The following is a 27,377-nucleotide window of genomic DNA, read 5'->3' as shown; positions in this document are numbered from 1 at the left end:
CAGACCGCGTCATCTCCTCACAGTCAGAAATTTCAGACATTCATAATAATACTAGCTTCCCTACTGTACCACACGATTTCCAGAGATGATTCTTTTTAGCAGTGTGATGAACCTCAGCGTCTGTCGTTTCCTGCGTCTGTAAATCCTGATTAGACGTTCGTTTGTCTTATCCAATTTCCAAAAGCCAACTCTGTCAAGTAAATTCACCAAAGGTTGCCTTCTTCGCCTGACTCTCCGTAATCAACGAAATATCACAATAATAATCAAGCATACCTGCCTGAATGTTACGGGCGCCGCCATTTTTATTTCCTTGATTCCCTCCTTCAATCCTAGAGAGCAGTAGTACCGTAGATCGTCACTAGGAGGCGAGAAACCAAGATAGCGTGATGTGTAAACGGTCGTAAGAACCAAGCTCGGCATGGTTAACTGATCCAAGCTCGGTCCGAACTCGACATGGATCGGTTTAACAATGTTAGTGTAAATGGGTCTTATGTCTGTGGCGGCTGGCTTTAGGAAATAGCGCTGTGTGGCGGCGCCCTGGAGGTAAAGGTCCAAACAGGTTGTGTCCAGGATGTGTGGGGTCTGCAGAGATGCTAGCTAGCCTTGAACATAGGACGGACTGAAACATGGGAGCGTTAAAGATCAGCAGCGCCAGGGTTGTACTGCTGGACTCTTGTTTCTGCTAGACCTTCGTCAGAACAGTGTCTATGTCCGAGGACTGTCTCAGGAACCGAGAAAGGGTGGTTCCCAAGAACCTGAGGTGATCCACTGTGTTGTTGAGGATGGTGAGGGGAGGCCATGCGGCGGACGTCTGCGGAGATCTGAGGAGGTGGAGAACTGGATTCTCCAACACAAAAGCGAGGCCTGATAGTGCGGCATGTGAGCAAAACAATCCGGCATCTGCCTCTGGAGGCCCGCTCCTTTTTACGCTCCTGATTGGCCACGATGAGGCGTAGCTGTGGAGCACACCTGCCTGTCACATCCTGCACGGAGATGAGGGAAGAAGAGACATTCACACTCACCGACCTGTACACGGCTCTGTGGGTATAACACCTTCCAGGACCTCCAAGAAACCATTTATCACAAAAAGCATCGCTAAGCACAGTACGTGTGATATTCGTTTTAAAGGCATACTATGCAACATTTTTCAGTTAATGAATGTGTTCCATACCGTTTTGGATGATTAAATGAGTCATTTCAGGTCGAACAAAGGTTTTCTTGGCCGCCCTGGTGGTCTGTGGGGGAAATACCGCACTTGCAATTGCAAGAGCCCTCGGCCCGCACACACAGAAGTCTTGTGCAAGACCGCGAGAGTCGGTCTTGCTTTACGGTGAGAACTCCATGTGTTTTTGCCCTGCTATTCACTATATGCACGCGCGAAAGCAACAAAGAATCGCGTGTTAACGTCAAATAAACATGCAAGCATATCGAGTTTTTTTATTATTATCATTATTATTATTTTTATTATTATTGTTATTATATATATATATATATATATATATATATATATATATATATATATATTTTTTTTTTTTGAATGTTGGCGAGGCGGTAGCGTGAGTTTGGCGCGGCCGCCGCCTCACCAAGATAGCGCTGCGGGAAACCCTGATGTTCATACTTTCACTGTCTTAGTCATTGTTTGTACTGCTGTTTTTTTTTTACTTTTCGTTGCGTTCGCCTGTCTGCTAAGCTCAAAACAACCGCGCCTGGCTTGACGGAGAAACCAGGAGAACAGCTGAGCATCTTTACGACAGTGCACTTTTACTTTCGGCCTCTGGGGGGAGCCTCACTGGAAAATCAACCCCGGTTGCATAGTATACCTTTAATCACCACCCATTGCTTATTCCATTGTTATTCAGTAACAAACTGTTCAACAACTGCAGTTCATTGAAAACTGTCGCTATATGTGATCATCCTACACCTGCTGAAGGTCAGTAACTAGATTACTAGACACGTAATTTTAATTAAAAAAATTAAATGTTAGCAAATATTAGAAATGTGCCTTTTATCCCTGGTTTCATAACCTGAGCTGGCTGGCAATGTCTGTGTTTAAATGGACATGGAAAGGTTGCAATAAACAAACAATAACAACAACAGAGAAAAAAGGTGGATTCTCCAGACAGGCTGGTTTAAATAATGTTACACATCTAAACCCGTTCAGTTTCATTTCTAATCAGCCAGTTGATTAAACCCATGGACTTCTGTAATGAACTCTGAATGAACTCCTGAGCGTTGACCGCCCGGTTCCCTCTGCTGCTTCAGGATAAATCCTGCTCGGTGTTACTTCTGTTCTGGTGCATCATTAAACAAGCATCGATACTCGCTGGCGTTTACGAGCTGCCTGTGGCGATCGGAGGAGGAACGGCACACACCTCCGTCTCTGCGCCGCATCGGCCCATCTGAGCTGATTTATGCTCGCAGCTGCCTCTCATCCACGTGGCGTGAAACGGAGACGGAGCTGACGGAGCGCTCGCCGAGGTGTTGGCCATCTGACGGATGGAGCCGGAGAACGCATGAAGACATCCTGTTGATGCCTGGCTGCCAAAACACAACGATCCAGACTCTACCGTCACACAGCGAGTAGACCTGACCGATAGTTCCACCTCTACTAACAGCTAAAATCTTCATGCAGAGGTCCTAAATCCCCTTTATAGCAGGGGTGTCAAACATACGGCCCGCCGAACAATTTAGTCCGGCCCGGTGGCTAAATGCATTATCATTATTAAAAAAAATGGCAATGTGGCAATAAGAATTGTTGTCTTAATGCCAAAAAGAGCTCATCAGATTTGACTTTCACAAGTGGAACAGTGCTGCTTTTGCCATAGTGCTCCGCTTGATTTATGAATGTGAATAGTTTTATTATGATTCATGCGGGGAATATCTCAAATGATATGGACACTAAAAAGTAGGAGAGGAAAGGAAGAACAAGAAGAAAAAAAAAGAAAATGTGAAAGAAAGAGGAGATAAAAGGAAGAGAATGATAAAACAATTATTGAAAAAAACATGTACTTCGTTTAATTGAAAATCTGCAGTTCCTATATTGTCCACGAGGGGCGCTGTGTTTTAATCAGCAGATGGTAGCACTGAGCTTCAGATGTGGAACATTTATTTTAAATCATTTCTTAATTTTTATCTGTTTGATGTATTTTGTCATGCAGGACAGTGTTTTTAAGTTCCAAAAAATATGAATAAATGTTTTTCAACATTGTATAATCACTGTGATTAGTTCTTATGCATAATTCACTTAAGTAAAAGTAACTGAGTAAAAGTATTGCTAAACTTGCACATACTTTTCTTAAAAACGCTGAGGTTATTCATAATATATTGTGTAAAAGTGAAATTAATTTAATATAAAAATCAACAACAAGTCCACTTTTATTAGTTTTATTTAATCTTGCAATGAGTTTACTCGTGTGGCCCTCTTGAGATCAGATTAAGCTGTATGCGGCCCCTAAACCAGAATGAGTTTGACACCCCTGCTTTATAGTATATATTTGCTTAATTCCTTATATTTTTCCATTATGTCCGGCAAGGAAGTATTTGAGGTGTTGCTTTAATGTGCATCCCCAGGTCAGCTGTGCATATCAGAAGTTTACAAAGTCATCATCATCGTCTGGGCTCTCCCAAGTTTTTTTTTAAAAAACCATAGAGATCTTAGAATATAGTCCATACTGTATGTCAGAGGCCTTAAGTTGAACTCTAATAATGCAGAAAGAAAATAGGTGAATTCTGCAGAAACTCTTTTGTGTCAGCGATGTGCAAATCAGCTCCACAGCTGCATGTGATTGAAAAGAGAAGAGAGAAAGTTCACACGTCCTCCTCAGCCTACTTCCAAATGACGAGTCCTTTATTTCTGGCAGGCTTTAAGACAGGTAGCCTCACCTGGGAATTACCATGAAGCCGAAGAGCCGAGAAAAAACCCCCGTCGGAGATATTTGTTCTGCAAACAAAGCGCAAAAGGGAGTCTTGGGGGGGAAAGGAATGAGATTAGAAGCTTCCAGAAGGTAAATAACAAGGATGAGGAATAAAGAAGCTTTACTTTAAAGCAGGTGACGTCGCATATTTAGCAGCAGAGCAAAAACAGCCAAAGTGTTCAGATTGTGGGGTGGTGACTCCTCCTCGTCCCGAATGGTTGGAAAAGCAAAGATTGCTCTGCAGCTTTTTTCAGTCCTGGTTGCCTGGCAGGAAAAACGCTCCAGCCTTCATCGGTCAGACGCAAATATGTGAACGGCAACAGCAGAAAAGGGAGCCTCATCCATATTTTAGAGCATTCGACAACAGAAAGGAGGCCAGTGGCTGTGTGCAGGCTTTTCTGTCATTATTCATACCGAGATCCGAGTTGTTCATTAGAGCTTCAGGGGATAAATGGAGCAGGTCCGACAAGAAGGATAAAAGCTCACAGAACCAGAGGAGATGTGGATATGAGGAGCACAGAAAGGGTTTCAGTGGCAGATAGACAGAGCAAAGAACGCTGGGAGTTAACCTCAAGGATTGTCAGAAACAATGATAACTTTATTTATGGAGCGCTTTCATGCAAAATCCTGAACAATTACAAGGCGATAAAAGACAAATAAAAACACAACCAAATAAAACAGATAAACCAACAGAAGATAACATTTACTATGAGTAGGACAGAGTAGACAAGTGGGTCTTTAACTTAACTTTAAAAATGGCAACAGAGCCTGCCTGATGTCCTGAAGAAGGTTATTCCACAGGAAAGGGGCTCGTAAAGAGAAGGCGCGCTCGCCAACAGTTTGTGTTCGCACTTTAAGGATTTTTAGACGTCTAGTGCCTTGAATGCAGAAGGTCAGAGAGGTCAGAGGGGGCCAGTCCGTTTAAAGGTATACTATGCAACCGGGGTTGATTTTCCAGCGAGGCTCCCCCCAGAGGGCGAAAGTAAAAGTGCACTATCGTAAAGATGCTCAGCTGTTCTGGTTTCTCCGTCAAACCAGGCGCGGTTGTTTTGAGCTTAGCAGACAGGCGAACGCAACGAAAAGTGGAAAAAACGGCAGTACAAACAATGACTAACACAGTGAAAGTATGAACATCAAGCTTCCCGCAGCGCTATCGCCTCGCCAAACTCACGCTACCGCCTCGCCAACATAAAAAAAAAAATAAAAAAAATAAAATAAATAATAATAATAATAATAATAATAATAATAATAATAATATAACTCAATATGCTTGCATGTTTATTTGACGTTAACACGCGGTTCTTTGTTGCTTTCGCGCGTGCATATAGTGAATGGCAGGGCAAAAACACATGGAGTTCTCGCCGTAAAGCGAGACCGACTCTCGCGGTCTTGCACCAGACTTCTGAGCCTGTGTGTGCGGGCCGAGGGCTCTTGCTCTGGGGCTCTGGAGATAGACACAGGCACCTCGCAAACGCAGGGATAAGCGTGTTAGAAAACGAATGATGGATGTTCTGGGCTATTTCTTTTTTTCTTGCCATCAAGATGTCTGCCAGCTGGAAACAGACACAGACATGAATACGTAGACGCCGCGTCCTCGGGTGAGAGGCGTGCCGACAGAGCGGCCATCTTAGGTCAGACCTAGCTGCGCTCAGAGAGAATACAAGTCAAGTGCGGTATTTCCCCCACAGACCACCAGGGCGGCCGAGAAAACTTTGTTCGACCTGAAATGACTCATTTAATCATCCAAAACGGTATGGAACACATTAATTAACTGAAAAATGTTGCATAGTATGCCTTTAAAGCCTTGTAGGTGAGCAACAGGATCTTGAAATCTGCTCGAACATGACAAGGCAGCCGGAGAAGAGATGACAACACTGTGGCACATATTTCCCAGTTTTAGTTAAAACACGGGCAGCCGCATTCATAACCGTCTGAAAACCCCTAAAACTTAGGGGTTACCCAGAGAAAAGGGGACGTCGCAGTAATCAGTGCAACAATGACAAGTTCAGGTTGGGGCTGGATATTCAATTTAATTCAATTTTATTTATATAGTGTCAATTCCTTCATTATAAATTTACAGGAACTTTCAGGCTGCTTTCTATGACTTATAAGTTTCTTCCTACATTTTAAATTATACTTTCCAGAGGAATTTTCCGCTGCACTACAAACTTACAGGGTTCCTTTGTGACATTTGGAGCGTACTTATTGCAACGTTCAGGGTGCCATCCTGAAACAATGGAGACATTCTTGAACTTATAGACTCCTTTTAGAAATTACAACTTTCTATCCTGGAACCTACTTTCTGCTTTCTGGTGCTTTCTGAAACTTCCTGAGTCTTCCTAGGACACGTTTTAATCTGCTTTTAAAATGTTACTGTTTTAATTGATTTATTATTTTAATGGTTTTGTTCAGCGCTTTGGTCGGTGCCGGCTTGGGTTGGCTTGGCGGTACTTTTTACCGCCCGTAGGTTTCTTTCATTACGTAAAGTTTACTTTCATGAAACCGTAACAGGAGTACCTGTGCTGTCTCTTCAGACAGTTTAAGCTACAGATGAGTGATGAAACAACCGTGTGCCACTGCCGTCTGTGGAGCGTAACGGGAGAAGCGTGCCTGCTGACGGACGCGTAGACTGTGACATGGACTTTAACATTTTCATCTCCCCAACTCCAACGTGACAGAGCCGGGTTTATGGACTCTGTTTGCTTCATGTCTGTTGAATGAACCCGGCTTTGTAAGGTTGATGAAGAGTTTCTTCATTTAATGAACGATAATTCCCAGTACCAGCGTTGAAAATTTTTCCCTGTCTTGCTAAATATTATTGCTACTTCCTCTCCACCTCTAGTTGTTAATCCTACAGGTTTCTTCTGAACTTCCCAGGTACTTTCTGGTACCTCACACAGTACCTCGTTAGAACTTATCAGACACCTTATTAGACCTTAGGGTGTTCTCTCCTGGGATTTCCTTCAGGGGAACTCGACTTCTTTTGCAGAACGTAGATTGTACTTTCCAGTGATTAAATCTTAGATTGTGTTTAACCCGCTGTATCCTGCTGGCACAGGAAAGTGACGAGTGTTTAATTAATGTTCAACGATTTCACGTTTCTTCATTGACACACCGGAGAAATAAAAAAAACGAAACATCATAGATGAACTGGTTTACAGCTCACAGAGCCAGATGGTGCTGGTGACAGAGGAACACGTTTTTTTATTCGATCAACCAGATGTCCTCGTGTTCTTCTGGTTTAATTGTAGTAAAGACACCTTGATGGCTTCCTGTCACTCGTCTGAGGCAGATACTGCCAGAAGGAATGCCAAGATCTCTGCTGGTTCTCCAGAGACTCTCGTCTGACTCCAGGAAGGCTTTTCTATAAAGGCTTTTCTGAGGCTTTCAGCTCTCAGAAAGCTGAAATTTACTTTGCATTATTAAACCGAGCTTCTGCTCTGAGGAAATGGATCAGGATCTGATCCTGTCTGCAACTATAAACTTCAGAAAAGTTCTGATCTGAGGCGTTTCATTACAGAACCAGCAGAATATGCACAGCTCCTGGACTGATTCCTGTTTACATGTGTGAAGACGAATGATATTTGACTGGTCTGTGGGAGATTAAATGATCAGACTGTCTTTTTATGCACAGACTAATCTGCATTAGCGATTCATAAGCCACCAGACTGATCCTGGTTCAGTTTGACAGCCGTAAACAGACCCATAGATGTTTCAGAGAGCCTTCAGAGCTGAAAGATGTACTCAGGTTTTATGAGGATTTCTGCTCAGTTCATTTCTGTTTTCCAACAGCTAAATGTTGCTTTATTTTCAAAATGATCAAAAATGATCATCAACCCATTCCTCTGATGTCTGTAATCAGTTCATCTTATATTGAGATGCACACAAAGTGTTTATTATGGAATTTATGTTCCATAATAAAATTAGTTTCTGTGTAAATCAACGTGTTGGAATTTGCTGTGTAGCTTTGGGAATTAACTACTCTAATATATGTGAGGCGATGTCCCTTTTAAGTTGGAAGTGGTTCAGCCCAGAGATTGGTCCGCCTGTTTATGTGTGAATTGTCTCTCCTTCTGTGTCTCTGCTCTGTCTGTCTTCTCATGTCTTTCCTGACATGAACCTGACTTCAGGGCTTTGTCCATAAATGTTTTGCTCCAGATGTTTGTAATTAACCTGCTTCATGTAACAGCAGTTCAAATGATGCGTTTGGGATCTTTGTCCTTCTGGGATACAAACAATCACGCTGATTTAAGGTGAAGAATCTGGAGGTATCCCCCCTTCATTATCCCATCCACAGTTTGCAACTGACCAGAATCACTTGCAGCCCACAGCATGATGCTACCACCACCATGCTTAACAGATAAGATAAGATAGTCTTTATTGATCTCACGATGGAGAAATTCACTCGTCACATCGGCTCATACAAGAAGGTGCAGAGTAGGGAAGCTGCATTCAGTTATATACAGTGAATCTTCATATATACAATGGATCAAAAAGAATACCAAAAAAAAAAAAAAAAAAGAAATAGGAATGGGCATATGATGTCTTATTTACAGTCATAGTGGTCTATATATATATATATATATATATATATATATATATATATATATATATATATATATATATATATATATATATATATATATATATATATATATATATGTGTGTATGTATGTATGTATGTATGTATGTATGTATGTATGTATACATATATCTATACGCCTACATACAGGTCGCGTATATATGTGCATATACATTGTATACATTTGTACATACATAAGAATCAACCCACAACAGTTCAGTGGTGCAGCGTTCTGAAGAAGAACCTGTTTCTTCTTCTGCTCCATCTACGTCTCGTCTGATCGTCTGACTTTTCTCCAGAAGACATTCAGCTTGTCCATGTGGGCAGCTTTAAATTTCACTTCAGGTTAAATGAGTTTGATTTTGGTTTTGGAGCAGGGTTCCTTTATATCTGGGTTAATGCCGTCTGAGGAGAACCGTTTGGGTCTTATTCTAGACTCATCTGAATAATTGCTGTTTGAAGGGATGATGTTGGATTTTGCAAATGTGTGGAAATGTCTCAAAATCTGTAAAACCTGTTTAAATATAAAATGCTTAGATTCTCCAGGTTGTGCGTTCTGCACTTTCTTCTTCAACCAGGCTTTTGCTGCCATCTAGTGGCTGAAACACAAAGCTCAGTCCTGCAGTGAATATTTACAGACTCATCTTCTTTCTCTATTTAATAAAACTTAGGCTTAACCTGCTTTTTGCTGATTCATCCCTCACACTTTTCTATTTAATCTGGGCAAAAACAAACAGTACAAGATGTTTTTTTAATCCATGGCAAGAAAAGGAACTAACAATGCTGTCCAAACCCAATGTTAAAAAATAGCAACATTTTCAGATTTAATCATCTAAAGAGGAAGTGATTTTTTTTTTAAAGAAAATGTAAACCCACAAAGCTGCAGCAGTTTAGGAGGCTGAACATGTTGATGACTTTATTTAATTATAAAGCCTCACAGAAATTATCAAACGGTTGAAACCTTTCCACATTTTCCTCCCATTAAATAACTTATTTCATATATATGTGCTCTTTAACAGACAAACATATAGCTTTATTAATGCATAAATGTGTGATTTCATTCTGAAATACTTTGTGTTATGCTGTTTAACAAAGACAGACATGTTGTGTGGCATATTGATAAATGTGTAAATAAAGACGTGCTTTCATGCTGAAATAGTTTTATGCTCTTAAACAAGGATACATGCGGTATTACAAATTGATAAATATTTAAATGAATATATTGTACATTTTAATAAAGAAACTAGTTGGATTGTTCTTTTAAATTTATTTCACTCTCACATGTACAATCCTGATCCTTCTCCACACACCAACCATACACAGTGCATACACAGTTTTTTAAAGACCTGGAAAAGTGTTCTTTAAAGTTTCCAGGTCATTCCAGCATCTTACAACCTGCTTGCAAACAGGACTGGAGCTTAAGACCCTTGAAAAATAACTGTTTTGCACAGCTTCTTGCATGCGCTGCACTCTAACTCCAGGGTACTTAAAACATGATTCAGCCTTATTTTGTGAAATACAGGGATAACAGATTATTAATACGCATAAAATTATGGTCCATCTGTTTGGTTTCTGCATTGTTCTCACCAAGTAAACTCATCTTCAGAACCCCTCTCAGCCCAATTCAATTTTATTTATATAGCGCCAATTCATGAAACATTTCATCTCGAAGCACTTTACAAAGTCAAAATCAATCATATTATACAGATTGGTCAAAAATGTCCGATATAAGGAAACCAGTTGATTGCATCAAGTCTCTCCAAGCAGCATTCACTCCTCCTGAAAGAGCGTAGAGCCACAGTGGACAGTCGTCTGCATTGTTGATGGCTTTGCAGCAATCCCTCATACTGAGCATGCATGAAGCGACAGTGGAGAGGAAAACTCCCCTTTAACAGGGAGGAGAACCTCCAGCAGAACCAGAACCAGGCTCAGTGTGAACGCTCATCTGCCTCCACCCACTGGGGCTTAGAGAAGACAGAGCAGAGACACAGAAAGCACAGAAGCTCACATTGACCCAGGAGTACTTTCTATGGTAGAGAAGACAGAGCAGAGACACAGAAAGCACAGAAGCTCACATTGACCCAGTAATCTGTTCTTTATTAGATGGTGATAGCGGGTGATCTGTCTTCCCTGGATGATGTCACAGTTAACAGAACGTCAGACCAGGTGTACCTTCTATGAAGAGAAAAGAGAGAGTGCAGAAAGTTAAAAGCTTAAATGACAACAGTCATTTCAATGCAATGCAATGCAAAACTGGAGAAATGTAGAAACCAGTAGAGTGAGCCCAGAATGGTGATCTGCACCATGTGATCTACTTGTAGTAGTTACTGCTGGTTGTTACAACCATAAGCTGCAGAAAATACAGGCAAAGTTGCTCCCTCTGCGTTTCCTCTCATCGGCTCCTATGCCGGCCTTGAGTAGGAGAGACCCATCCAATATGGCGGCGACGCAAGATGCGCTCCTGCACGTAATGAGGCTTTCTTCTTATCACACTTCCATAAAGGACATATTTGTGAGAGAGCTCCACTAACAGTTGTCCTGTCAAAAGATTCCCCCACCAGAGCTGTAAATCTCTGCAGCTCCTCCAGAGACACCATGGTCCTTCTGCTTCTCTGATCAATGCTCTCCTGGTCCAGCCTGTCAGTCCAGGTGGGCGTCCATGTCCTGGTAGGTCTGCAGGTGGTCCATCCTCTCTCCAGGTCCAGATGATGATCAGAACTCTGAGATGTTGCTGTAGAACCTGACCCTGCTGTAAACTGGACCAGAACTTCCTCCTGGACCCTTCTGCCGCGTAAATATGCCCAATATTTTCAGAGATCCTTTTGTTTATATGTGTAGGAGGTTTTTGTCTCTTATTTCTTGTATTTAAAGTTGTAATTGTTTTCAATGAAAACTATACACAGGTGGATTCTGTCGACTAACTCAATGATTTCTGAACGCAATCTTTTGCACTTTTATTTACATCACAGTAAAGGAGGTTGAATACAGATTCATGCCACTCCTAAACTTTTTATTCGACTATATAATTACAAACTGTTTCAGTCTTGAACTCTCATAAAATCTGGATAAAGGTTCTGGTGGTATTAATTTTGTTGCTAGGCACTGGGACGGTAGGTTTTGTGAGTTGTGTCATCATGCACTGACACATTGACCCCTTTTTAAGATGATAACACTTCCTGAATGCCGAGAAACCACTCAGAGTTTGTGCAACTCTCCGGTAACAGGATGGACTTGGTGCAGTCTTTGGTTTTCTTCGTTAACGGCTCCTTTATGGAGCATCGCAGCTGTTGATTGTTCCACACAGAGACAGAGTCAGCACTGCCAGCCGGGAACCAACCCAGTAACAAACCAGCCAGTGTGAAATGTTGCAGGGAGGCTTTTATGGGGAAGATATCTAGCTTTTTGTGCCAAATCTTACAGAAAGGAAATCTGTGCCTGCAAATGTTTCAGTTTTTTATTTATTTATTACTGGTTTCTAAAGATCTATACACTTTGTTTTTCTTGTCATGCTTGTGTTAAACTTTTCTGATGATATATCATTCTTTGAAGCTCTGTTAGCCCTTAACCTTGACAGGCTGAGGAGGCATGGCTCATACTTTACTAAAAGTAGCTCAAACACATATTATCATATTATTTTTCTGAATACCTGTGTTTCTGAAACAAGTCGCTGAAATAGTTTTTTCACAAATACTGTCGGTTTTACAGCACTTAAACTCAAAAGAGTCCATTTAAAGGTCTATGAAACATGGCGGACTCTATGAAAAACGCTTCAGGACGCAGATATGTTCTTGCTCCTCCCCTCATGGCTCATATCCTTCGAAATCTCTTTTTCCGACGTTGTCAAGTGACACAATTTCCATGCAATCAAGGTTATAAAAGTGGCTTTTTTGTAACCGCCGTGCTTTACACAGTTTGCTTTACAAACTGCTCCACACACAGGCAATGACATATACAGCATAAATGTCACGGCCAAAGTCTTTGTCATATGCAGAATTAGTCATACAATGGAATTTAACACTTCCCACTAAAACGTTTAACAAATATGCTTTAACTGATTCAACACAGCTTTGCTGCAGTAATAGTAGGGAAGTTGATACAGACAATCTGAGGTGTCCTCTAGGTTTTTTAAAAGTTTTTTCTCTGTTTATCTAGAAAAAAAAAGCTAGTTTCAAAAACATGTGATTTTTTTCTTTGTTTAATCACACAAAAATCAGACAAAGTAACAGGGGTGACAGTGGTTCCACTGAAACAATCTTGTGTTATGTATTTCCTTTAAACTGGTACCAAAATGTTGCATTTAGACCTGATAATTGTGGAGCTATTCTTGATTTAAATTTCTATTCTTGTAAAGTTTTCAGGTGGAAATTGCTTCTAAATCCCCCTGGGTTTATTTGATATGACAATTACAATCTGATGACAAAATGAAGCCTTTATTCACTAAAAAGAACAACATAGTCTTGTTCTAGAGACAGAAAAAACAAGAAAATAATCCAAAACTTAAACTCCACAGACGTGATGTAAGACCCTCCCCACAGTGTTAGTTTGGCTCCGGTCGGTCCATTAGAGTCTAACCTTAAATTAAAATGAGCCATGACTCAATTTGTCAAGCAGCCAAATGCAGAGATTGACTGAGGTGTGAAAACAGAGTTCTTTAATAATGAAAATACATGTTAATTTACAGGATTTGCATAAAAATAACAGGGCATGAAGCACAGACAGAGTAACAGGAATGGGAACCGAGTAAAATGGAGAATGAGGCAGACTAATGGAACCAGCAATGAATAATGAGAACAGGTGTGAGCATCCATACTGAGGGACAAGTGGAGAATGACACAGGACACATGGGAGTGAATCAGGCGATAATTTGAAGCTGCTGGGAGCAGCAGGGATGCTGAGGAAGAGAGACTAGCTAGTGTGAGTGTATCTGAAAACAGAGACTTCAATGAAAAGATAAACTCTGAAATGGGAGAAATACATCTGAATGCACAAACAACAGAAAACACAGATAAACTAAGAAGGAAACACTTGTTTGAACATATTAATACAACAGGGAAATGATCAAAAAACACTAACCCAAAAAAACTTAACACCCAAGAATCCTGACAAGATGTTTCCTTCCGCTTTTGGTTTGACCTGTCCTAAAAAGCTCAACCTCAAATTCAGAGAAAAGGAGTCCACGGTTTTCAGAGAAGTAAAAAGAGGAAGCCCCACACGCTGTGAATCATGACCTACAAAGCTCCCCCGCTGTTGGCACAGAGTCTGATGCGCTCTGTGGTGAAGTCCTGAGGGACTGGGGCGACACGCTGAAGGTGTCAGGAGATGCAGAACTTTGAAACTGAGGTGGAAGATCCCATCAGCAGAGAGGAAAAACGATGATCTTTACAGCGTGTGACGGGTCCAGTTATGGTTAAAAAGGAGAGGGTCACAGGTGTCATAAACGTCCGTTTTTTTTTTTGGGGGGGGGGGGGAGGGGTTCTTTTGCTTAATTGGCACAATTAAAGGTTTCAGATCATTGAAGCTATTTTAATGTCTTTAAGCAGCAAAGCAGGCCCTGACTATCACACTGCCTCCATATTTGACTGAAGGTATGATGTTCATTTCTGAAAAGATGCGTTAGTTTCACACCAGACGCACAGGTTCCATAAAGATCTATTTGGGTTTTTATCCATGGTATATTGTCATAAGACTTGTGCATCATCATTATGTTTTTTGGTAAAAGGGATGCTTTTATGTTCTTCTGGGTCAGCAATGGTTCTGGCTCTGGAAGCCTCCCATTAAAGACATTTATTTTAGTGTCCTGTCTGACATTGCGGCATTAAGAATTGTTGCCAAAAAGAGCCCAACAAAATAGGGGGGTTCAAAGGAGCTCTCGTCAAACACGTTTGCCTGTACTGACATCAAATGGCCCAGAGGTTTCAAGTGGGACCATTTTGTTAAATGTTGTGTTGTTGCTGTTTATTCTGTGACTAAAAACAACATAGCAGAGAGATCAAAAGTTAGCACACAGCTTCAGCTGCTTCAGCTAGAAACCACTGATCAGGCCTGAAATCTGGGAGTAGTGATGGACTCAGACCTGAACCTCCAACAGCATTTAAAGACAATTACAAGGTCAGCTTTATATCACCTGAAGAACATTTCCAGGATTAAAGGACTGATGATTCTGCAGAACCAGAACCAGAACCAGAACCAGACATGGAGAAGCAGCATTTAGTTCCTATGCTCCACTGATCTGGAACAAACTCCCAGAAAACTGTAAATGTGCTGAAAGCCTGAGTTCCTTTAAATCAAGATTAAAAACACATTTTTTTAGGATTGCCTTGGACTGTTCCAGTTAAACTGTTTTACTGAAACATCATTAGTTCAACTTTGTAGTCCAACTGTTTTTAATGTTTGCTATTAGTTTCTATTTTTCCATGCTCTATTTTGTTTCTACATTTTATTCCTACTTGCTTTTATTCTGTTTTTCCCCTGTATTTTAATCATGTAAAGTACTTTGCACTGTCTCTGTACTGAAATGTGCTATACAAATAAATTTACCTTGCCTTGCCTTGCCTTGCCTAGCTACAATAAGTACTGTCATGCTGTCAGGGGTGCGTTTCTTGGCCAGGTTTATGGGTACAAACAAGGATTGTGATTTCTATTTCCATCACCCTTCAGCGTAAATAAAGTCTAAAACAACTACCCCCAATATGTAAAGAAATCAGCTTTTATTTCGTAAAGTAAAGTTTCTTGTTATCTGTTATTAAAAAAAATATATCCCTATGGGCTTTACAGAGAGGCTGTATTCCCCATCTCTTTCTGTTTTAGAAGTGATTTTTAACTTTTAGAGTTTGTTTTTAATCTCCTAATGGCCTCTTGCCTACTTATTTATTGAAACTTTTAAGTTTTTGTGGCGCTTATCAGGTCCTTTAAGTCATCCAGGCAGATTTTATCGGATGTTTCTCTTTTTCTCTTCTTTTTTTTTATCGGATATTTCAAGGATTAGGCTGAAATGTTGGGGTGGATGCACCCACTTTCTGGAGTCACCTTCCTTCGGACTTCTGTGCCATCACTGAACCGGGCCTTTTTAAAAGCAGATAAAATATACATTTGTTCAGAAAGGCTTTTAATGTTCCTCAGCATGTTCTTTTTTGACTGCATGTCTTTGACTGCATGTTAATGTCTTATTGTTAGGTGTCTTGGTCTCCTTATATGGGTGTTTTAAAGAGCTTCATAATTGAACAAACGAAAATTAGACAAATCATGTAACTACAGAACTGAAACAGGAGGATTTTTATTTGTTCCACAATTCCATAGGTCGGTTTTGAGTTTCCGCTTTCGGTGTAAAATCCCTGTGTGGCATCACAGCATAGCTTAATTGATTTTCTTATTTTCAAAATAAGAAAGAAAGGAAAAACTCAATATAACATTCACACACACACACACACACACACACACATCCTTGTTTAACGTACATAGTGAGGACCGTGCCTTTACTTCCATTTATCTTCCAGCCATTCTATTGCCTAACCCTAACCTAATCTTAATTGACACTATAGTGCTAAACCTAAAATCTGACCCAGAATAAAAAAACAAATCCTCACTTTACGTCAGTCCTCACTTTATGCAAATGTACAAAAAAGTTGCAAATACAAGAGCACACACACATCCTTGTTTTAAATACTTACAGAGAACCTTGTCTTGACTTCCGTTCATTTTCAAGCCTTTCTATGGCCTAACCCTGAACCTAATTGCACCTTAGTTCTAAATCTAACCCCCAGACAAGAACATAAGTCAGGACCACAAAAGGTCCTAACTTTGGTGGTGCAATATGTAAAACCTGTTCTCACTTGGCTGCAAATACAAGTATACACACACACAAACACACACACACACACAAACACACACATCGTTGTTTAAAGTTCAAAGTGAGGACCGTGGCTTGCCTTTCATAGGCTTCCATTCATTTTTAAGCCTTTATATGGCCTAACCCTGACCCTAAACCCGACCTTTACCGGTTTCTACCTAACTCTGGACCTAAACCTAACTGAGACCTTAGTCCTAACCCTAACCACTAGCCCAGAAAAAAGTGACGACCAAAAAAGGTGCTCACTTTACATCAACGTCCTCACTTTACTAGTAAAATGTATAAAACATGTTCTCACTCAGCTGCAAGAAAAAGAAAACACACACACACACAGAGTGAGAAAAAAAGAGAAAAAAAAAAGAGTGAAGTGTGAAACCTTTTCTCCGGTTGCATCAACATAGTGCGAAACTGACTGTGAAAGTCGAACATTTCCGCTGTGTTCAGAAGACAGGAAGAAGACTCTCTGCGTTGATGACAGAGCATGAGGCTCTGGAGAAAGAGGTGGAAGACGTCGTATCGGTGATCCATTTATTTACACACGCGTCCTCAACCTGAGAGCCATGAACAAAAGAAAAAAGGGTAAGGGCTGTTTACTCCATGTCCTTGTTTTGGAAAAGCTGTTTACACAAAATGATCATGCTCTTAAAATTCAGGGGAAATGGATGTTTTTTGTCTCTTGTTGCAGTCATGCAGTCAATCCATTTATAATGGAGTCTATAAATATAAATCTTAAGTACAAGTAAGACATTAAAAACAGCGATTAAAAACATTCTGTTTAACCGTTTATTTGGTTTCCATCTCACAGCAAGGGAAGTTCAAATCATGAAGGAAAATAAACCAACCTTAACAGCTTCTAGCAGAAAAATATCTGTTGGCAAAACATTCAAACTTTAATTATAAAATATAGTCATTATATTCTTGAAAATCCAACAACCAATATCAATGTAATGTTCTAATTGTGTTGGCCTAGTTATCGGGTTGATAGTAAAGGCAAAAAGGTGCTAAAATTCAATATATAAATAAGTTGCTAAGGAAACATTCAAATGTCTTATAATTTAAGCCAAGGTGAAAATGAATTAAAAAAAAACAATTTTAATTAATTGTATGGTAAAAGAAAAACTAATTATTTCAGAAAATGTATTTAATGATTTCTCTGCCCTAACAGCACATCATAAATATATTTTATCTGCCAGCCTCACTGTTTAGATCTAATTTATTTATAGACCACAGGACGATTGGGTTAACCAATTAGATGCTGGGTTCCAGTGAGAGATAAATACCTTAATAATGGGCTGCAGGGCAGGGAATATGAAACAGTTAAATCAATACTCTGCCGGCTCTAATACAGCCCAGAGTTAGTTGTTAATATCTTTTCATTCTGTAGTGATGAGGCTGCGGTCGGGGTTTGGAAGTTTTCTTTGTAAAACATATTAAAAGCATATTAATTGTGAGTTTTAGACTATTTTTAAATAACATCCTGTTGGTTCAGAGATAAAAAGACTTCATAAAACGACACAACTACAATATTTGTTAATTCCTAACCTTTAAAATGTAACTATGAGGCCAAAGTTTCTTCTCTGATGGTTGGTTGTAGTGTGGGGGGAAGTCGCTTCTATAACCGGATTCATCTTGATTCCTCATTGATTTGTAAAACAGTGACACGCATTGAGGTGCATGACTGATGAGGCACCAACGCCTCTAATCTATATATATAAACCCAATGCAGATGCTTATACTTCAACTTTGACCACAATCTAAACATCAGTGGAGATAAGCACCACAGAAGAGAGTCATCCAGGACCGGTTCTGAACCGGTTACTTTAAAAGTTAAACGCAGAAAACGTACCAATTAAAACATCGCTTTACTCCCAAAGTGACACCTTATTAGAAGTTACCACCACAAAGAAAGAAAATGTCTCAGGACAATTTTACGCCAATGCTTTCTCATTTCAAAGATTCAAAGAGTCTTTAATGTCGACGCATGTTACCGCCACTTCAGTCCAGATGACACATGATGAAGACAAACAGACAAACAAATAGGCAATGAACAAGGGTTACAGTTTTTTTTGTCCCTTGTAGCATTCAACAGAGATTAAAAAATAAGAAGATGAAGAGTTAAAAGTTTGTATGACCTAGTTGTCCTTCATGAGTCACAGAGAGAGGCTGGAGGACATGTGAATGCCAAGAAATCTAATTCTGTTCACATGCTCCAGCACTGATTACATGTACAGCAACTAGTTTTAATGCAAACGCTACCTTGTACATAAATAGCAAGTGCTGTTTTCTTACAGACTTTTTACAATCAAAATACTTGCCCAGGCATATGTTACAGATAACGCAATATTCAGGGCAAAACATTAAAATACAAATATTTTTTAAAAAGGAGGTCAACTTAAGTGTACTTTTCGACTTAACAAAATATAAAGACTTACAAAACAATTTTAAGTCATTGTTTCAGTGTATAATATTGGTCTAGTTTTAGAGAAACAATATTTATGTGTATAATGTTTGGCTAATAAGAAAATGTTACAGTATTTAAATCATGGTTAAGTCTTTAACTATACCACAGTATTCATTAATAAAAATACCAAACTTAACATCTTGAATGGTTATATATCAGGATTATATATATATATATATATATATATATATATATATATATATATATATATATATATATATATATATATATATACAAACTTTATTCAATAGGGGACAATGTACAGCTCAAGCATAAATGTCAGCACCAGATTATAGCATAAGCTAATTCGTATCTGCAGACCCTTTGCAAAATTTTTTATATACAATACAATGATAACATAAAAAAAAACACTACAAATTATATTCTAATCACACTGCATAAGCAGACACACATGCACAGACTTAATCACTGGCACGCAAATACACACACACACACTAATTACAATTATACTATATCACATCTGAAAAACAGGTGATCCAAATCCTTCTGATAAAATACACAAATATTCACGTCTAGTTTGAATCTGTGCCTCAGAAATGTGTTAGTTGGCTAAATTCTATTTATAAATTTAAAAATAAGTTATTGTCTTTTCAAGGTGAGTGAAAAGGTTAAATATTTAGTTCTAATCTTCAGAAACTGGTCTCTGTTGAAGTTCCTGATGATATTTCCCCATTTAGGGGACACAGTAACTGGACAGAGAAAGTCTTATAAGTTTGTTGCTACATTCGACGTCCCAAAGGTCAACAGCTTCAGTACAGTTTCTGTAAGACAGGGGAGATGATTGGTTTATTCTTTTCTTGGGTGCGTCGTATGGGAAATTTATCACAGACTTAGTAATTTAGTAAAATAACTGAATTAGCCTCTGAAATGTGGGGGAAAAGTACCACCCACTTAAAACATTTTTTAATATTACTGACATAGGAACTAAATGTTTAATTGTTGACATTTTACATCAGCAGTTTTTCATATTAATCCTTGAATAATTCATCAAGTGTAAGTTTCTTTTTAACAGAAAACACTAAAGCTTCCAGTGAAAAGAAAAAATCTTTGTTTAAGCTCAATCATGTCTGATAAGACGCTGAAGCCTAAAAACATCAAACCGCAAACCAGTGCTTTTAAACCCAAAAGGTTTTTCTCATATCCCTGAAAATTTAAAAACTTCCATCAGATGTTTTTTTTTTTTTTTATTGACAATAATTACGATGCCTGAATCCCATTGAGTAGAAATGCAGCAGATCTTAACCGTATCCAAGCACACAGTCGTGAGGAAACAGAGGATCTGATAGGTTGGAGAAGCGACGCTGGTGTGAGTGTTGTGTTGCCCCCTGACAGAACATGATGAATCGACACTTGTCTCGCTGCATCTACAGTTCCTTTGTCCACCGTTCCACTTACACACATCTTTTTGGACCATTGTAAAAGAAGCACAGGGTCTTCTTTGTGCGGCTCCAAGGGCCTCGGCTGAGCAAAGAGAAGACTGTACATTTCTGCCGGAGGGGACAACACCTCGCTGTATCTTCCTCACAAGCTGAGTTTTTTTGGCCTTGTTGCAGCTGAAGTTGTTGATTTGGTCTGTAGGTTACACCCGTCACTGTGCTGATGGGGTTACGGAGTCAAAGTGAGGCTTTTGGTTCATAAAAGGCCACTATTGGTTATCAGGTCTGACATTTCTTCTTCTTTTTCCAGCAACAAACAGGCTTGAATGAGAAAAACACAAATAGGCTGAAAAATTATTAACTATTTTCTATTGAGGTTAAAAGCTTTGAACCTGACAGTGGTATATTTTGCCATTTTAAAAGCCATGTTTGAATTTAAATGAAATTGATGTTTTATTGAGTTTTTATTATGTTTTTCTTTTCTAATTAAAATTATGTTAATTACACAAATATGGTGCATTGTAAATTAAAATAATATTTAACATTTAAAAGTCAAACAAAAGATTTATTGACACCCCCCCCCCCACCCTCATTAATGTAACATTTGGACAACCAACCCTACAGTGTCAGTATTGGTTGTGACAGGCAAACCTTTTTGGTTTAGTTGTCATTAACTTTTGAATAGAATAAGAGCTGGGATAATGAGTAAATAGTTTTATTACCTGGGACTTGTAAAAACAACTCTTTTAGACCAACATTTTTTTATCAATTTGGAAAATTAAAAAACCGTGACAACCATCCCCAGTCTCCTATATTCTCGCACTGCAGTCATCTTAACTATGTGTGACTATGACTTGCTGAGAACCAAATTACTGCCTGGCTTTTATTTTATTAACTTGCAGTAGTGAAGCATCATAACAAGTACTTAGTGAGAAACCAATCATTGCTTAATCACCTCCTGAATATTATTAGGCAATACCTTTTTGATCTCTTACAAATAAGTTATCTTTAACAATAAATGTTAAATTGTCCAGACTGAATCATTTTCAGTTTCTGATGTCGAGTTTAAAATTGCACGACAGGAAGTTAATGTTTGTTTATCCACCCATCGCTTGTGATGAGCAACAAAAGGAATTTCCCCAACAGAGTAGCTGGTTCTTTGCAGTTTTATGACAGTGACTTTTGACTCACAGCATGAAGTTATGAGGCTGTTCCTCTTTTTATCAGCTAAACCCGGTTTCTAACGTCAGAGGGAATAAAAACGGAATCAACAGAGTGTATTTTCAGGTTAAACCTGCAACCTTCTGACTCCCCCTGCACACATATGGAAACAGAAACAAAGCGAAGCTGCTCCTGAGAATCAATAAACGTTTTTTTTCCTGTAGTGACGTTTAATGCAGGAGGTCAGCAGATGAATATCTAGCAGTGTTTTCAGAACCTAACGAGTCTCTGGAATTAATGCAGGACCTGCTGAGAGTTTTAATTGTAGACGAACGTCCCTCAGATAAACCCAACAGAAAGATGACATTTTTATTCTCCTGTAAAATCAGATGAAAGAGAAAATATCTTAGGCCAGATATCTTGGTCCAGATTAAAAATCTTTAATCGTCTGACTTCAACTGATGTCAGCGGTTGGTCAACAGAAGAGGAATTTATATGGAGGATATTTGAACCCTGTGCGGATCTGTCTTCTTTACGTTCGCTATAACAGCAGTCAGACATTTTTCCTCTTTTACTAAATGTTCGTGTTTGCAAGTAACTTCCTGCCTGTCAACACCGTTGTAACGTTTAAACGACTCACTCAAAGATTTGGGAAATTACCTTTTCGACGCACGTAATGGATGCTGTAAGTCTGTGTTTATTAAGAGTTAAAGGTTTATTTCTGTTTCCTCCACGTTTCTATAGAAAAACATGAGGAAGTTAGACAGGAAACAGGCTTTCATCTTTTCCCCCTGACTGCCCAAACGTTTTAGGATTCATTTCTAGAAGCTTTTAATGAGTTTTTAACCCACTAATGGTTTCAGTACCATCTGTTTAGATCTACATCCCTTAGGTCTGTTGATGAATCCCAAATTAAGAACAAAAACCCAAAGAGAGGCTTTCATCTGAGGAGCAGCAGAGAACACTTAGCCTTTAGTTGACAGTTAATAATCTTAATCCCTTATTCCTAATTTAACCACACCTTTAGGTTTACTGCACTTTAGTTTGACTTTGGGTTGATTTTATTTATTTATTTATTTATTTATTGGAGAAAAACAAGAAGCATCAGAAGGAGAAGTTCATAGACATACATGTTAAGAAGTCTTTTCTAGTCATGCCAACCACTTAAAGGACTTTACATCCCTAACACGAATACATTCATAGACCCACAACATACGTAATTTACCAAAAAGTGCCTTGCCCAAGGTCATGTGTAACATAGGAGAAAGCTAGAATTCAACCCACAACTCTCAGGTTGCAAAAAAAAAAAAAAACTACTATTCCCATTGAGCCTCTGTCTCCCCTTTAAATGGCAAATATTTTGTTGTTCTCTGCTGAAAAGTCTGATCTTAAAGCGTCTGTTGGAGTCAAAATTATATTTGCTTGTGCTGCTAATAACAATGAATAGAAGAGTAATACCCACACATTAAATACAGTATAACATCAACATAAACAGTAATTTCTCTCCGAGTGCTCCGGCTTCCTGTCAGAGTCCAAAGACATGTTTGTTAATTGGTTGATTGGTCTCTAAAATTCCCTCAGGTGTGAGTGTACCTGCAACGACTCCAACATCACTGAATGGATATACTGTGATGTTAACACGTTGCTACACCCCCTACTCCTCATCACCACCTCTGCCAACCCTATAATCCATTCTGGGTTGTTCTTCCTTCATTCTCTCAATGCGTGGTCTTGTTTTGCTCAGTAGTTTTAGTTAGTTTGTTGGTTTTGTTAGTTTTTAATTGCATGTTTTTTGTTGTAAATCCCTTCATTGGTTCCCTTGTTGTTGATGAACACTTGCCCATAAATAAAGACTGGTTGATCTAGACTGGTTGACAACTCAAAGTGGTCCACCCATGGACGATAGGCTCGATATGAACTGATAGAAAGTTCATAAACCGTGAAATTCAGCACCAGTCTAAACCGCTTGTTACCTGGCTGTGTGAAATCTGATGTCTAGTGTGAATAAAAAGTGAAAGAATGAGCCTGACACAGATTTGTCCTCCGGTGTGTGAACGCTGAGAAATGTTGACAGAGAGGATGTTCCTTTGAAGCCTAACGAGCTGCGTCCTCCTCCTGCAGGTTTTAAATGGTTCGGGAGCCTCACCAGCCTCGCCTCCCGCCGCCCGTCAGCAAAGAGCAACAACAAAGCAGCCTCTCAGTTTAACGGGGGTCTCTGCGGAGACAAACAAGCAGTCGTGGCTGAGGAGGAGACCAAGTCGGTTGACGACATGGAGTCCGGTCTCCGCAGCCCCAGCTACGCCCGCTCCAGCGACATGTACACCCATGTGGGCACTGTGCCCCGCAACGAGAAGCAGAAGAAGAGCTTTAAGGGTCTGAAGGCAGCGGAGAGCACAGAGGGCCTGAGTTTGAAGGCAGGGGAACATGTTCGGGACTCCCCTCTGCTCGGTGCTTTGTCCACCCTCAGCTTGACGAGCACAGAGCAGCCTCAGCCGCTTTTGGCTCAGCCGCTGACCGCCGCACCCAGCCGGACCTCACCTTTGACCTCAGCACCTGCTGGCTGCTTTGGAGACTTGTCAGATGCCCGTGTTGCACAGCGGGACACAACAACTGGCAAGCCTGCAAGGGAGCATTTACACATGGTTTCAAAGCAGGATGTTTACGTGCCAATGGACCCGATTTCTGAAAGAGCTCGCAGCCACATCGAGCCACAAGCTGAGAAGCAGGAAACCACAGAGGCCCCGCAGGAAATGGAGACTGACGGCAGGTGAGAGAGCAGATTTATTTTACTAAATGCTAAATTTAAATCTGTCTGCACACCGAAACATCAGTAGAAGTGATCCGATTAGTCTCTACTATGTGTCACTGAAGTTAGTGTTAGAAGTAAGACTTAAATAACGACACTTCTCTTGCTCTAACGAATGACATTAAAAGAGAAATTTCTTTAGATATCCAATATGCATAAATCGTAGTTTTTACCAAATGTTCCGAATCATAATCACGAGCTTCTAATCTAATAGTCTGAATGGCACAATAATCACAGAATTAATGTTTTTATAAAACTTATACAGGGTTGGCAAAAAAGGTGCATATCAGTGAGCCCCATTAGGGGGCCGAGTAGACACTTATAACCCTCTTATAACCATTAACTGCAGACAGGATATGGCATGATCTGTTTTGTTTTTTTGTGGTTTGGGGCTTGAGGCTTCAGTCAAAATTCGTATGTATAAAGTTTAATGCTGCAAAGGCCCAATTTACCAGCATGTGGACCACACACATCCACACTGGCAGATACTCAGAAGTCACTTGGTGCTCACCATGCAGGAAAGTGCTGAGGCTTTTTCAGCGTGACTTACCCAGTGTTTGAGCCTGATAAGCAGAGTATATATTTCACTCACAAATAGAGCAGAACTGACTAACAGGAAGAACGTTGTTATCTTCACACCCATAATCTGAGCTTCAATCACTCCTGCACAACCCAGCTGAAGCATGAATGGAGAGAACAAGCAAACTTCATGCTTTTAGACCCCAGGCCAGGATTCAAACCCAGGATGTTCTTGCTGTTAAGGAACAGTCACATTATTGTCATATTGTAAGGATCAACGTATAATATTTTAGCAGCAGTAATATAATAACATCTGCTTTTCTTTTTAAATCATAACAATCAGAACACATATTTAGCTTTTGTTTTGTTTCTTAAAATACTGAAGCCTATCAGGAGTATTTCATACAACACATTCTTACTTATTGTATTTAATCTGGACAAATCCTGGATGCCGACTTTATTTTGTAACAGTTTTGGTGATTAGATGTCATGACAGTCATTTTAAAGTGTTATTTTATTTATGGTATTTATTTGAAGACCTAAATTTTTATTATTACGGGCTTTATACGTGAGAAGGAGAATTTTTAACAGGAAATGAAGGGAAGCTAAAATAGAAGTATTAGAACAATAGAACAATTTTTATCAGGAATTTTGCTGCAGTGTTTATGATCAACTGCATTTTTTGGACTTCCTGATAGTAAAGAGTTACAATAGTCCAGCCTTGAAGTAACAAATGCATGGACTAGTTTTTCAGCATCACTCCTGGACAAAATATTTCTTATTTTGGCAATATTTCAAAGGTAAAAAAGGTAACCCTGGGATTTAAATTACATGTCTTGGGCAAAAATAACACCAAGATTTTTTACTTTATTACCAGAGGCCAGGTTAATGCCATCCAGATTAAGTGATTGATTAAGAACTTTATTTTTTGAGGACTCTGGTCCAAAGATTACAACTTCTGTCTTGTCAGAATTTAGATGCAGGAAATTTAAAGTCATCCAGCTTTTGATGTCATCAAGACATGACTGCAGTCGAAGTAATTGATTGGATTCATCAGGATTTATGGATAAATATAGCTGAGTATCATCAGCATAACAGTGGAAATTAATTCCATGCTGTCTGATAATTTTGCCTATCGGAAGCATATATATAGTAAATAGAATTGGTCCAAGGACTGAACCCTGTGGTACTCCACAAGTGACCCTAGAGTTTGAGGAAGATTTATTATTAACATGAACAAACTGGAATCTGTCCGACAGATAAGATTTAAACCAGCCTAATGCTTTCCCCTTAATCCCTACAGTATGTTCAAGTCTTTGTAGGAGAATATTGTGATCAACTGTATCAAACGCAGCACTGAGATCTAACAGGACAAGTATAGACACAAGTCCATTATCTGAGGCCATAAGAATATAATTCAAACAAATCATACCGCTCAGAACTCTGACTAACTGCATCCTTGGGGATCAGAGCAACCCCCTTGTCTTATAAATTCCTGCTTCTTCTGGCGGGAAGTAGCTGCATCCTGTCAAAATGCAGGACTAACAGGCTAAAATATTCCCTTGTCCCTGCAGCTATTGCTGTCCCTAAAAAGTGATTAACCTGCTGCTTTTATTATTATTATTATTATTATTATTATTATTATTATTATTATTATTATTATTGTTGTTGTTGTTGTTGTTGTTTAATTGTTTGCATATTACTGCTAGCTGTACAACACATTGCTCTACTATGACACTAAAGAGTCCTTATAAATTGAATCTTGATCAAGAGGAGGTTTGATAAGTCAATGTTTAATAACAGCCACTTAAAGGATATCTTAATTAATCTCCAACCCCACATTTGGAAGTTAGAAGTAGGAAATAAAATTGCAAAAATAAAATGAACAAACAGATTTTCTATGTATAAACAGCAGTTGAGGGAGAAACCTAATGAGCTGGTGAAGTTTACTACAGCGTTAGCGTAGAGGCAGACATGCGCAGTTTCCCTCCGCCTGCTTGCTGCGGGTCAGTCAGCTGTCCGCCGTGCAGATCAGACTCTGACTGAAGGGAAACATGAACCAGGTCCGGGACGGTCGCTGTGTGTCAGTCCGCTGCAGGGAGAAGGAAACCCAGGGAAGGTGAGAAACCGCCTCTCTGTGAGCTCAGCTGGGGTTTAGATTTGTTTTTGTTTTTTTAAAGTGAAACCATGAGAGTCGCAGCAGGAAGAGAGAAGTTTGTTAGTTTTAATCATGAGCTTTTAGGTTTCAGATCTGAACTTATGACCACTGATTACTGCTGCTGCTTGTGTCCAGGTCTCACCGTGGAAACTGGCCATGTGTGTTTGATTAGGCTGGTTCCATAAATACAACCTGAAGGTTGGATATTTACAGGCCGGAGAGAGCTGCTTTACTGCCCAAGAGTCTCTGAGGAGTAAAAACGAGCTGAATGTGGACCAGACTGCAAGCTTTGCATTACATAAGAGGAGGAATATGATACTTTAGTCCCAAAACTGATAAGGAAGGAGAGAAACAGCAGTGAGAAATTCCAGATTCAGTCTGCAGAACAACTGACAGGGTTTAATGTCTGTCATGAAACTTTGGTTCCACTGTAAAATAAATAGAAAATATTTGTAGTTGATTTCTTAGTATTTACATACATGTGCAGAGATGCTGTAATTATAAAATATAAGCAGACAAAAATTATTTAGTGT

At 39.5% G+C, this 27,377-nt stretch overlaps 1 protein-coding gene across 3 annotated transcripts in view; it reads left to right on the top strand.

The window, feature by feature from the left end:
* Window positions 1-27,377, top strand: part of sh2d3cb (SH2 domain containing 3Cb) — an 86,724-nt gene that overhangs the window by 19,635 nt on the left and 39,712 nt on the right. The window contains exons 1-2 of one of the 3 annotated variants that reach the window (XM_036144300.1): window positions 16,787-16,921; window positions 23,483-24,128. In XM_036144300.1, coding sequence (XP_036000193.1) covers window positions 16,903-16,921; window positions 23,483-24,128 — 665 coding nt within the window. In that variant the 5' untranslated portion in view covers window positions 16,787-16,902. Of the gene's footprint in view, window positions 1-16,786; window positions 16,922-23,482; window positions 24,129-26,684; window positions 26,806-27,377 lie in introns of those variants that run through there. The other 2 variants (XM_036144301.1, XM_036144302.1) reach the window with 2 other exon arrangements.

Source organism: Fundulus heteroclitus, chromosome 12 (assembly GCF_011125445.2).
Source record: "Fundulus heteroclitus isolate FHET01 chromosome 12, MU-UCD_Fhet_4.1, whole genome shotgun sequence".
In the NCBI taxonomy this organism is placed as follows: domain Eukaryota; kingdom Metazoa; phylum Chordata; class Actinopteri; order Cyprinodontiformes; family Fundulidae; genus Fundulus; species Fundulus heteroclitus.
Note: the sequence above shows the minus strand (reverse complement) of the source record. Positions and strands in the feature narration are given on the sequence as shown.